The following is a 14501-nucleotide window of genomic DNA, read 5'->3' as shown; positions in this document are numbered from 1 at the left end:
GCGACGACGGATGGGCTGACGATTGTTGTTTACGTAACTGTGGGAGAAACAAACCGGTCATGCCTCGTTATCGGCGATTCCGATTCGTTCGTTGTCGGCTCGCGCGTCCCGGCCACGACACGCTGCCTTTTCGATAAGCTGTAAAGATTTCGACGATCTTCAGTTTTTTTTTCTTCGATTCGAAATCTAGCCTCGCAGCGTCTAATCGAAACGGTGAAGAGGATCGTAGAGTGAACTCGACACGTTCGCTGCCACGAGAATCTCGAGCGTTTTATGTAATAACATTTGTTCTTTCATAACAGAGATAAATGGTATTAGAAATGATTATTAATGATTCGGTGTCGCGGTTCTTACGTTACATTATTATCTGTCTGGTCACGTTAATAAATATTTGCATTCGACATTATTACTGTTTTCCAGCAAATTGGAAGCTCCTGTAATCGGTGACCATCAATGGGGAATACGTTAATTGACACGTGTGTCGTTCGTTTGAATGATTGCGTTTGATGTTTGGAGCGAAGGCGGGATAACAACGAACGTGGAATTATTGTTTATTGGAGGAAATTGATGATGAATTTTTAGGGAAAATTGCGGGACAACGGATTAATTTGAATGTTTGAAACGGAGGGAGGATCAAGATGGCCTACTGAAGTTTCGGATAATACCGGCAGATATTAAGTGTACAGATAACAAAGTCGACTCGAATACCGATCGAAATAGTCTGAAGATTATGTAGATTTAAAGAATACCTCGTATCACTTTTCCTTATTTTTTTCTCTCTCCTTGACATTGTTCGATTCTTGTTAACAGGGCTCTTCGGAGAATCATTTAAGCATCAAGCAGGAAGGAATAATAAATATTAAACGTGCGGTTTGTTTTGCTCTCGCCGTTTAAAAGTCTGCCGATCGATTCAAAATAAACGAAACACCGAGGGAACGTCTATACAAAATTGGAACCGAGGGACCGCGAGTAGTTCAGTTCACCAATAAATCAGACCAGAATTAGTAATCTAAACACACTCCGCATTTAACGTTCCATTTAACATTCCGTCCCCGAAACATTGGCTGATAACATACAGCATTTTCCTAGTAATTTTTTTTAATTCAGATCTCTTTCAATCAGAATTCTCTATAAAATAAATAAAAAAAGAAATAAGCTGAATTACATTCCCTCCTTAACGATGCAAGCGACAAAATCGCTTAAACTGCGCGAACTGCTAAATATACAATGTACACGCAATAAGAACACAATTATTTAAAGAAACAATAATCGCGAGGAAAAATATCACATATATTCGAGAGGCAGAAAAGACAATTTATCGAAGAAAAAAAATATATTTAAAATGAGATGATACCGTCCCCCATAGCGATAACTGTCGTTCCAATTATTCATAAAGAATAGAAAAAGAAGCACTGCTCCTGTCCCATGAATTTTATGTATTTCGCAACGCGAGTGCGATCGCTCACGAGAAAATCTCGCGGAGCGGCCGTACACGCGCGCACGTGTCTCGAACATGTGCTGCGGTCGCGCTCGCGCGAACCCGACGCGTGAACCGACACTCATTAATAATGCACATGTACACATAGTTGAGTAATATATACGGCTCGCTCGTACGCTCGACTAACAGTACAGTTGATTCAACTGGCGACGCGACCGGAATCCGATTAGAGTAGAGAGCTGTCTGAACGAATGTTGATATCCGCAAGAGGAGGGGACGCTAAAACTGGACGCCATCTTTGATCCATTCATACGGGATCGTAGGGAACAACGATCAGACACCGTCTTCTCGAGGTTGATGAAAGAAAATGAAAAAGTTGAATGATAAGAACGTTGGAGCAAAGAGTTGACGAAATGATTTGTCGATACTCGAGAAGAATGCTAAAATCGGGCGCCATCTTTGATCTTTCATAGGGAACTGTGGGAAGGAATGATGAGATGTTGCCTGTTGGAAATTGTTAAAAGAAAATAAACAAGTTGAATGATGAGAACATTGGAGCAAAGAGTTGAAATGATTTGTCGATACTCGAGAAGAAGGAATGCTAAAATCGGGCGCCATCTTTGATGTTTTATGTGGAACTATGAAAAGGAATGATTAAAATTGAAGAATAACAATGTTAGAATAAAGAGACGTTGAAATTAGACCCTATTTTTGACCATTCATCTGGAAGTCCGCTATCAACAGCGTAAGTCGATGATAAATCAATCTTCTCGTGATATTTGGAACAATGGAGGCAAATTAGATAATAGAAGCGTAGAGTATCAATAAAGAGAAATTGATGTGCAGTTCGGATCGCGTCGGAGACTTTAATGCCTCCCGAGGAGATTGAGGTCATCGGCGTTGGCTGAAGTTGTCCGTCTAACAGTGGAAATTGATTTAAAAGTTTGCTCGTAACGGAACAGAATTCTTACAGTAAAAGATCGATTATAAATGAATTAGTAAAAGTCAGTGAAATGAAGATTAGTAAGTGAACGATTATTGAGCAGCTTGAATACTTCAACTAACACGCCCGCTAAAATAAAGAAGAAAATGTATCGTAAACAAAACAAAACAAAATCCTGATCAAGTTTCTTTAACTTCACGCTAACTATTTACAACGCCTATCGCTATATGGTAACCGCGTGGACAGCGTGTTTATGGCGGATGGTCACGATTCCAGGCAAGAATCGTGAAGAATGCAAGCAATGCGCGGGTAGATCATCAGCGACGATTCATCGTGCTCGGTTTCTCCAACGAAACAGTAGCTCACCTACATTCCCGGAAACATTTAACCGAAGACGAACCATCCGAGCAACGTTGAATTCGAGCGAACGCGTTGCCCGTATCGAACGGTGCTAAAAGCTTCCCGCCGTTTCCATGATCGCTGGCATTGTTCACGCTCTAACACGTGAAAAAAAGAGACTAATTTTCAAGTAGTTTCTCAGAACGACTTCACGGTCGCATAATTGCATTCCTGATATCGATCAAACGGGTTAATTCTGATCGTTTGAGCTCGTATGAGGACACATGGACAACGCTATTGTCTTCCGACGCGTATTCCTCGAATAACATTCCAATGAAAAATAGAATACCAATCACTAAACGGAATACTTAAATATTTAACGATCGCATCAAACATTTGCATATTTTCATGCAATAATTATGAATAGAAAGCTGCGTTATTCATTGAATACGAATGCAATCGATTAGTTCGAGTTCGAAACAGGGGTTGGAAACAATTGTCATATCGATTTCGATTCTCGGCAACTGTTCCAGTCGATATACAACAATCCCAAACAGTTATTTTCGGAACCTTCTCAATTCCCGACTCGAAACAGCGAGCTTAGCCATTGTGTGTTAATTTCTGACAACTGAGTCGAGGATTTTATGTATTTGTATATACCACTGGTAGCATTTGTATCTTCCTTGTAATGTGACTAAGCAATTTTCCGATTGCATCTTCTATAAATCAGTTCGCGGAGATCCGCGGTCCGGTAATGACTTTAATGTCGAGTCACTTAAAAGCGGTGAATTGAATGAATACGGCGGATCACCTGCGCGCGATGTGCACGCGTGAGAAACAGGTAGCGCGATCAATTTATCGAAAGGTCAGCCCGCCGTCCAGCTAAATCATTGTTCCACGGTGTATGCTAATGAGCCGCGAATGCGCAGAAAATAAGGGAAGAGCAAAAGGTACGAAACAATGGTCGCCCGAGAGCAACGAAGGAGGAACACGTCGCGCTGGGGACGCACGTTTTAATTTAACAGGGGAGTGTTAATGGCGTTGAAAAAGTACAAACGCCAGAGGACTTCGCACGTAGATCCCGTAATTCCTAACGTACCTCGAACATTTATGAATCATGCAGCGACGGTGAGACCACCGTGATAGTATTATCGTTTCTGTTTGTGGATACTGTATCGTATCATTGGAAAAAACGTCGACGATGGCGTTGTTAATGCGGCAACGGTGAAAGAAACGAGAAGAGAGGGAACCTTTACACATCGAAACAACTGTTCTATATATAATTCAAGCAAGGAATAAAAAGGAGAACGTTGACATTGGAACTAAAATGTGGTCATCGAATGTGGGACTTCAAAAACCTGAATTTGTAATACTGAATAATAATAAGGAAGATAACAGATCTTCACTCGTTAACCTATATTTTTATCCAGAACAGAATCTTTCTGTGATTGTGTTTTAATCTTGCGAGCAAATTCGAAACTATTTAATTACTCGAATAAAATATGGAAACAAGGAATATTGTTACTCAACGTTCCCTGGTCAAGTGGTTTCCGAAACCAGCGTAAGCTTAATATTACGCAATTCAATATGGCCACGCAACCACGGAATCCCCTGAAACCCGAGCGCACGCCTAGAAAGCACTTTCTCTGTAGAATTCGACCCAAAACCGGACCACGAATCGTCGAAAATCGATTAACCTACTTTTTAAATCATAAAAATGATATTTATTTCATTACCATGCTCGCGGATACCTGCACGCGTGAAGCAGTCTCGCATACGAACGCACGCGAACAGTAAAACGCGAGGCTCTTCAATCGTGTGTAAACATATAATTAATAATCCATTATCGCTTGCAATAATTCATTTTTCTAAATAAATATTCGTTTCTAGTAAACAACGTGCGATCATTCCTGTCAGCATTTTGAATAAAGATTTCTGTGAAGATCATCGATTTAACCTCCTTGCAACTTGCATTACATACAAATCTGTTATAATTTTAAGATTAGAAACATATAAATATTAGTAACAATCTTTCTCTTACTTTCCTTAAATTCATGAGTATCATTGAAAATAAAAATAAAATATAATAGTAACTAACAGCAGATTAAACGAACGTCTCGTCCCGTTGGTTCGAAAAGAAATTGGAGGAATCATTAATTAACGATTAATCGTTAACCATTAATTCCTACAGACGATTTCCGACAGACAAACACGCCTCCGAAGCGTCGTATTCGAAGCCCATGAAAATGGTCGTCAGTTTTCGACGACCGGCAACAAAGATATCAAGCCCCGATAGGACGTGAATCTCAGTCCTGACGGGTCTCTAATGAATCACAAAGGAGTTTCGCAGATAGAATGCAGAAAAATGCGCCGGACGTCTAGAGGGAACTCGTGATTTATTGTCATGGCGGCGAGAAAGGGGCGAGGGAGAAGGAGCGAAGCGTACAGTGACGTGTCCCGCGAAGGTTATCGCGAAACGAGTGCATCAATTTCCCGGGCGTTAGACGGTGCAACACGCGAGGATATTTCTAACAATAATATCGAACCGGGAGATAGCGATGGAAAAATAACGTGGAAATGAATCGACCACCTTCGGAATCTTATAGTGGTCGAAGGCGCGCGTGATCGATCGGCGTTACATGTGACGCGAACTTCGAGAGCGTCGAAGACGAGAAATAATCGTGCCGGCGACGAAAAGAAATGCGCGGCGGCAACTTTTCACCGGTATTAACCCTTTGCGGTCGACAGGCGACTTGCAGTCGTCATCTGGTTCGATTCAGTGAAATTACAACGTTCGATATTCGATGGAAATATTCGTGTGATGCGATTAGAAATGAAATTTTTAGATAGAATAATTCTATCCCTTCGTTCGTACATTGTACGTATTCATGTTGGCTGAGAACAGTGCCATTAATGTTTCATTAGAAAACAATGAATATGTCTGGCGGAAAAAGCTTCCGAGTGCAAAGCGCCGACTTCCTCTTTCGCGACCGATGATTAATGGAGATCGACGACACCTCGTTTAGGTTGGAACGCATGAAATTAATAGAAATCCCGAGACTCCGGTTAGCTTTCGATTTCAGCACTAACTACCGAGCGATTGGAGTGGCTTGTTTCTAATTTTGTGCGAAAATTAGAACAATACATTTTTCGGGATTTGGAGGATCTGTTATCGTTGTGTTTGTATGAGCGGGTGCATTCAGTTTACAATATTTCGTGACATCTTTGTAATTCAAGTAGTAGAGAAATGAAAATTTTTGAATGGACCGATTTGAGCCGTCCAGTGGTTTTAGTGTTAATGTCTTCTTATTGCAGATAGAAGAAATTGGATGATATTACTTAAATTTTTGGAAACTAAAAAATGATTTTGATAATGAAGATAATCTTCAGTTAGGTAGGCAGAATTATATTTTGTTAAAGTGGACTTTGTTTTATGTATTTACTTGTGTCTCAAGTATCAGGCAGATTGTTAGAATAAGAGAAAATGATACAATCTCCTTATGGAATGGAATGTACGAAGGGAATTTAAGATAAAATGGATTGCGTATGTAAATGGACGAATCTTTCATCCGTCCCTAAATCGAATTGAATATTATATCACTGGTATACCGAACACGAGTGTACGAAATGTTCTTTGAATAACTAATCGCAAACCGTCACGGAATAACATACAAATAATCGACTAATTTAAAATCAAATAACGTCTCACTTTCTATCTAGATCCTTATCTAACCTCGTCCGATCACGCGGCGCAAGTGCTCGTAGATCTTTCCGTACAAGTTTATTAATCGTCGAATCAAATCGAAAACCTCGCCAACAGTTTCGTGGTCTCTTAAAAAGTGTATACACTCATGTTAGTGCGAAGACACTGAAAACCGGAGTGATCCGAATTCAATAATGCTGCTCGAGATTGCGGGGATGTCATATTGAACCGGTTAAACATTAATCGAGCAACATATACCGGCGACAGCAATATATCAAACGCGAGGAAGGAGATTTCTGCGAGAAGAATCTGATCGTGCAGTTACTGGGGAAAGGTAATGTGATTTAGATCATCTTGATTTATGACGTTCCGAGATATTCTTCGAAACGTCATCAGTGAACCGCGAGTATTGCCGCAAAGCTGCAGACTCGTACAGCAACTTAGAGAAGTTAAAATTAAATCAAACTGTGTTTACAGTATTGGCGAGTCTGTCAGTGTGCAAACAAAGCATTCAAACAGTTGTATACGTATATAGTCCGCGGTTTATCGAACAAGATTGAAAGTCAATGGAAAGAATAAAACATTCGAAGTAACGCAGAGAGATCAAAGTAAACAGCCGAATAATAACACAGTAACAATTAAACCACCGATTTCCGAACGAATATAAATATCCGAAACAACAACTAAAAATTACGATCGAACTCATTACACATCCCTACAAACGAAACTCAAGAAGACTGACATCAGAATACCTCGTCCCCAACCAACGAACTACAATCAAAACAAACAACATGGCATTCAACAAAACCGGCGAATCTCAGAACCGTTCATAGACCACAAGAACGCATGAACATCCAACACTAAAACAATCGTACACCTAAATCTCGCGGTCCGGTCGGCGAGCGATCGACCGAATCGATCGTGGATCAAGATTTACCGTGTCGGTACGGCTCGGTCAGTGCGCTTCCGTTGCACCGTAGCTGCAGCAACATGTGAAAGTGGTCATGCGCCGGTTCCAACGTGCCGCTGCTGGTCCTCCTGAGTTCCTGCCGCTTCTTCTCAAGGTCGGGTGCCATTAGATCTCCGAGGACCAGTGGGGCCCCGCAGCGATCTCTCCCGGGTGTCTCTAAAACGGGAGCGATTGTCGCGTGCGCGCGGGTGCGCGGCCGCGCACCGATCACCGCGAGAGCCGATCAGAATCTATCGATCGGCGCGCTTTCACTTTGTCCGTTGTCCCGGCGCGGTCCGCCGAACGACAATTCCATGTCAGTGGTCCGATGATCCACGTGTCCGCGCTCGCACACGGTGTCTCTGTTCGGAACACGTCGCACTCGATCGGATGTTCTACCGTGTTCCCGGCCGCGGCGAGGTCTCTCGCGCGAATCGGCTCGAGACGGGGGGTGAGAAATTCAACACAACAGGGGAAGCGGCCGGCGAAGTGTCCTCTCTAGCACTGATCAGCACAGGTTACCACGAGCGGCCCTCGTCGATGGCGAACACCGAGGCGTGTGGCAGTCGCACCATTCGGAAAAACGGGTCACGCGATCTCAACGAGTGTCAGCCGCGGACTGGCGTTCCTCGATCCGTCGACGATCGGCCAACCCGGCATGCTTTGAACACCGAGTAAATAAGCCCCCACCACGGTGCCCACGCGACACGTTCATACGCTTCCTTCATCCCCGACCGGGCCGGCTCCGTGCCGAGGAAGAAGGTGACCAATCAGCGCCCGCTAATTACCGACTGGCCAGCTATCTTGTCCGTATCTTCGGCTACTGTTCTGCCGACGCGACGTGTTCCACGGCTACGCGGCTCCGGCTACTCGATTCAAGCGGCGCAGAGGATTTCCGGGGGAAAACGGGAACGCCTAGCGGCGACGGCGGCGTCGCGCGGCCTCGCGTCATCCCCTAAGACCGTCGTTGTCCCCTTTTTGATGGATCGTCCTGGTGGATCGTGGTTTCCCTTTCGATCGGCTCCCGTTGGGTTTCAGTAACCGATTGCGCTTTGGAAGGTGGACGCTTTTGTGAGCATAGCTCGTTTTGTTTGGATATGCGCGTATGAAATTGATTGTTGATTCGAGGCTCTTGCAACGGGGAACAGGCTGAAAGGGGAAGGTTTCTCATCGGTGGATTCAAGCTTCTTTACGACGCTTCGAAAGAATGTCTCCAGGGAGTTCCGCGCAGAGAGGATTGTCATAAAATCGCAGGCCGAAGTCTTTACATTGTATCGGGAGCTCGGATGCACAATTTTTTGCCACGCGTTCATTGCGTTTTAATGCATCTTCACGACGAATGTGGAGAAGTCCTCCTTGAGCGACCGATAAAATCTCTTCTATGACAAGACCGTTGCACGAATGGAACCCGCCGAGAGAACAATCCTTCTGTTATTCATTTTCCACAACAATATCGTCGCGCGATTGCTTCGGAACTCGAACCTAACAAGAGAACAATCCTCTTATTATTTCTAGACGAGCGAGAGGAAAAAGTGTCTTCGTGGCGATCGTCTGATTTACGATCCACACCGATCGCCAGACCCATTCAATTTCCTTCCCATCGATATTATTAAACCATCCAGTGGAGCCTCTCCTTTTTTCGCGGCGTTCATTCAGGAATAACGATTATTCACGCGCGGGGACCTGGAAAAAGAGAGAACCGCGCCCGTGCACGGTCTCGAATATCCGGAAAAACTAGATTTACCGGTGGCTTCAGGGTCCCGGCGCGACGATAAAGCGCGGCGTTGGCGTTGTTTCCACTCGCTCGTCGAATTGTTCCTCGTCCACCCTTTTTGTTTCTCTCTTGCAGCATAATATTTTAATGTTCCCATCGACCTTTTCCATCGCACGCATCGACGAGCCGAGACATTTGGCACCCACGATGCATTCTTTCGAGCCAGTGACGACCGATTTCGAGGATCCGTCTAATGGGGTAAAAATGATTCGTAGATTTTATTCGTCATTATCGTCGTTGTCGTCGTCGTCATCATCATCATCGTCCTCATCATCATTACCGTCGTCGTGGGTCTCGAGAATGATCGTTCCACCGAATTAATAGATTACACGCGAGGATTCCGGCAATTGGAATTCCATTTTCGATCGATAATCGCTCGTCGTCGGGGCTGATCGAAGGAAAACATCTCGTGAGCAATCTCCGTCATTAAAGCGTTAATGACTCGGAGCCCCTCGTTACAAGCTGACGTCAACCGGAGTAGAAAGCTCGCGCGATTCACTCCGACTTCCCGGAGTTACCACACGAGCTCAGGACCGGCTCACGGTTATCTGTCCGCTTAATTGCAACGGCGATTTTCCTTAGGAAGATCCAGCCGGTCTAATGCTGGAGAAATGTGCTGAAACGTGGTTGCGTAACTGTGGTAGGAAAGAAAGAGACGATCGATCGGAACAGGTGTTAAGGGGAAGGGAAGATCCTTCGCGAATTGATTGTGATTAAATATTTTGGGGATGAGGGGTCTGATGAAGAGGAAAATCAGAGAGAGGATCGATTGAAACAGGCGTTGAAGAGAACGATGGATGCGATCGATGAAAAATCGATGTTGATTCGATGGAATGTTTAATTAACCACTTGCTCGATCATTTATTTTGCGATTGTACTCGTAACAACTGGATTGCAGCTGTACTATTGTATTATCATTGTATATGTACTGTGTCGTTAATAATTCTATGGGAAAAGAAAAGAATTCTATGTGCGTCTACGTTTACTCTGAAAGTAGGTTACTGATAGTAGAAAAATAATAGTTATTAGAATGAAAAAGAATCAAGTAAGATTTATTCGATGACAGAATGTAATTTGAATGATGTACATTCGTTAGCGATAATCTTTAGCTTTATCACTCGTTCTCGGGGCGTCGATAATGAGATAGCGTTACGAATTTAAAGGCCAGAAGTTCTTCAACTCGATTAATTACTTGACGGCTAATACAGATCGTGATCCACTAGTTTGCCTTGCTTCCTTGCCATTCGCGTGACGATCTTACATAAATTGATCAGCCAGTGGGGCTGAGGTTGATTATTGTGGATGTTTACGTTCGACGTTTACGTTTGACAGTCCCCTTAATCAGTGTGTCGCGAAGATGAAATTCGATGTTGACGAACCTACATCGATTGGGTAATGCTAATAAACTAAACAACACCGCTGAACTCGTTTGGTAATGCCGAGGATAATGTTACGTTAATTGCCTCATAAATGATTCTGCGTATTTAAATACCAGTTTCTTGTCGTCATTATACTTATATTAGGTACATTTCTTCATACTCGTCGTCAAGAAAAGTGTGATCGATCGGTAATGACGGCTTTGACGATTCATAAGTAAAATATAGTAAAACATGGTTGTTATCGTGAGAATTTCTTTTATGCCTGTCTACGCGTTGTATACAACGAAACAGACAGTTCTCGAACAATTATGTCAAGGCGTAATGGCTGTAAATAGGTACTAATTTTCACTGTCTACAATTATCAACTTGACAAGTCCAACTTAACGTCATATTGGTTGTTTTTACTCTCAAAACGTCTATATTTTTAGTTTTCTGTAATTGAAAGCAACGGAATGATTGCATAAAAAGACAGGTGAAAACTGAACTACGGTGCCGAAGATACATATATAATGGCGTGGAAAATGTTCATCTTGCATTATCGATTACGACGAAGAGAAACGACACTCGTTGGACTAAAAATAGACAAAAATGTTGGTCGACGATATTTGCTACTTTCTGTGCTATATTTCCAGTTAATTTGACACGGTAACGACGGCCATGATAACTGTAATACAGGGTGGATCGATCGGACGTCGTGGAACCCTTTCAGCGACACCCCAGTAATTGTTACATGTTTGTAGACATGGTCACTGACCCCCGAGCCAATCATAGTGGTTGAAGCTTCTATGAATAATGATCCGATGGCCGCTGGCTCCCGCCAAATTACTAGCTCAATTTTCGTTAAAAAAAAAACAGGTTAATTTCCCGTACTTGGAAAAATGAGCAAATAACAGTACGAAGAAACAATACCTCAATATCGAAAGAAAAGAAAATAACTTCTTGAAATTTCCACTTCATCTTTTCTTTACTAAATAATTTTGTTCGTTTACTCTATATAATATTTATCGAAACACATGACAAACGAAGCATCAATAGCGTATCCAGTGTCACTCTAATTTGAGCCTCAGTTGTAAGTTATTCCCAAGCGAAAGTGACGCCACGCTGCGCGTGCGCAAAGAGACACGTGACCAACCGAGCGGACCAATGAATCGCCTTTCCGCTGAACAACAATTCGTCATTGGATATCGCACTGAACTAACAGAATTTCTCAACAGAACTTTTCACTTATCTTTTCCGACATATAAAAGCAGCCCTACGCATTTTACACATTTTGAAGTATTCCAAGGGTGCGAAGATCAATGCTTAAACGATTGATACCATCTACCTCAGCCATCGTACGCAGCTAAAGAAACGAAACCAAACGCGAGCCTCGAGATTCGAAAATTGTCTAGTTCCTCCCCAAAATTCCTCCAAATTTTTGGATCGCGTAGGGCGACGGTACACGCAACGAGCATGCTCGGTTGCATCAGAAAACCGCCGAATTATGGCTGTTGTTGCAAAAAAAGTTGAAGAAAGTGTATAATCTTGTCGAGGCTGGAGGGAGGCCATTGCCGATACCGCAAAGCGTTCGGCATGGGACACGGATTGTTAACGGCGTTCGTCGGGTAAACAAATCTAGAGTGATGCCCATCGGTGGCGGCGGCGGCGGCAACGCTCGGGACTCGTGACCCCCGTGACATTAAGGTCGAGCTCTAATCGAGTGAGCCCACACTCCGCTCGAGCCGGCGGCAGCGATCCGAGCCCGCGCTCGCGGGAACGTTGCGTATCGCACACGTGTATAGCGAGCGAGAACTTCTTCATTTCGACGGGCGAGCGCCAATCGTCGCGCGTCTTTCACCGGCGAATCCGACGTAGCCGGTTTCCTTATCGTGGCGGCACTGCCTAAAGGCGGATACGCAACGCGGGGCGAATTGAGCGGGCCACAGCAAAAAGGAATGTAAAAATCGGAGTACGGATCACGTGCAACCTTCCGATTCCAGAAATTTTGGCCAGATGTTTGGGAGATGAAATAGAAAGGGTAATTTGGGCAAAGTGGTTGATCAGTGGAATGAATGCTTTTAATACCGTCTGAGAATCTGATTATCAGACCATTAATGGTTAACAGAACAGTCAAGAGTTGGAAATGTGGAAGAAGGTGGATTGTAACTTTGTAAATCGGTTAGAAGGAACATTTAAGCAGACGTTGTACCCTGTAACCTCTGTCGTGCGTCGTCAAAATGCAGTAGTTCGACTGGCGCTGACTCATTTCACGTGAGACGAAAACATGTGATGAGCGCGCTTCGCGGAACCGGGCTCGAATGCAAATGGTTCAACCATAAACTCGTTCATAAAGGTACTTGGGAATCGTGTGTACCCGACATTAGAACTACGAAAATTTCGTCTTGCGTACAGTGGCATGCAAAAGTTCCCTGGCAAATGGAGCTTTCACTTTGTACTCTAGAAATAATGAAAGGTTTCTAACAAATAACTGTATAGATAATAACGGATACCTTCGACATTGATTGAAATTGATTTCAAACAACATTTCTGAAATACCAAGAAACCTTCTCAGCTGAAACTTTTACTCGCCGCTAGAAAATTCTTTCGTCCGCTCACGATTTCCTCGATTGCGCGTAAACTGTTCATCGAAGTTAACACCGTTTCATTCTCTTTCGTCAGTATGATAATCGACCACCTACAGTAACTACAATCTAACCTTTCGAACGATAATCAATTCACCGCGGTACAAGCGTCTTACCGCGGAAACAAGATCCCGTTAATATCAGAAGAACGAACCGAACAATGCGAGAAACCCGTCGTAAATTCGCTTTGTATCAGCGAAGGTTGACTATTTACCTGTCATATGCGAACAGCGCTCGGCTCTGAATCGCAAAGCAGCGATAAAATCGTATCGTAGTTCCTCTGCCATCGTTGCGCGCCGGTGTTCCGCGTGTAAATATATAAATATGTATATATGTTTGTGTGTGTTTCTTTCAAACGAGCACAATCCTGATTCCGTTTCGATGCATTTACGGGACGGCGAGTGAATCGATTTGCATTAATCCGCGGCGAGACCGCGCCGACACTCTCCGGAATTACTCGTAAACTCGGTGCGTAAGAATTACATCGCCGCAGAAAACCTAGAGAGAACGAGATAAACAGAGGCGCGGGAGGAGTAGGAGGGCGGCGGAGGTGGAGAGGAGAACGTTATTGCGGTATCTGGTGGCCGTCACGGTCACTCGATTATTACAGATCACACGATAGATCCCCGTTCTGCGTGAACAACAACGAGAGCAAATTAATTCGGAGAAGATAAAGAGCCGGGCGACACGTGCGATAGAAGCGATTTCGGGCCCGGCCGCGCGGCGGTTTCGTCGTGCCGGAGCGCGCGTGCACATGCGCGCGAGAAGGCTGTCCACGAAATTAGCCGTTTAACTCTTCTGAGAGTGGTATAAACCCATTTTTCGCAAAAACCGAGTTAATGAAAAATTTTAGTAAGCCACAGACTCAAAAATTCGAATGAGCCTCTTTTTGTAATTACAATGACAAGCCAATGGTGTACGATATCTTCATAAACTAATCGAAATAAATTCAACTGTAAAACAAAAACTTTTGTTATGACGGTTGTAGAGGAACTACCCGAATTTATTAATATTTACCAATGTTTCTTTAGTCGATGAAAGTGAAAACCTTTGAATATCTCAATATATGAATAAATGGATTTGTACCACTTTAACAAAAAATCGGCTCAAATATTATTCCGATCGGCCGCCCCCACTAAGAACAAAATAATTCGGTTATCTCGGAGCCGCGATTCAGATAAGGATGAAAGAGGAGCAAAGCGAAGGGAAGGAAAAAGAAAGAGAACAGATTGTGGACAATGAAGACGATGTTAGCGCCGAGGATCCTCGATCGATCTTTGATCGTGTTCTCGTGGAATTCGATTAATTTTATCGCGGTTGAAATCGACGAGTTGCCAACGGAAGTTGGCACGAAA

The 14501-nt window shown here is 43.5% G+C and overlaps 1 protein-coding gene across 3 annotated transcripts in view; it reads right to left on the bottom strand.

The window, feature by feature from the left end:
• Positions 1-14501, bottom strand: part of NFAT (nuclear factor of activated T cells 3) — a 55922-nt gene that overhangs the window by 18076 nt on the left and 23345 nt on the right. The window contains exon 1 of one of the 3 annotated variants that reach the window (XM_031994213.2): positions 7361-8045. The exons of 1 other annotated variant lie outside the window; for it this stretch is intronic. In XM_031994213.2, the coding sequence (XP_031850073.2) occupies positions 7361-7499 (139 nt within the window). In that variant the 5' untranslated portion in view covers positions 7500-8045. Of the gene's footprint in view, positions 1-7360; positions 8046-14501 lie in introns of those variants that run through there. One more of the 3 variants, XM_031994212.2, reaches the window with a different exon arrangement.

The sequence above is a fragment of the Nomia melanderi genome, chromosome 4 (assembly GCF_051020985.1).
Source record: "Nomia melanderi isolate GNS246 chromosome 4, iyNomMela1, whole genome shotgun sequence".
Taxonomy (NCBI): Eukaryota; Metazoa; Arthropoda; class Insecta; order Hymenoptera; family Halictidae; genus Nomia; species Nomia melanderi.
Note: the sequence above shows the minus strand (reverse complement) of the source record. Positions and strands in the feature narration are given on the sequence as shown.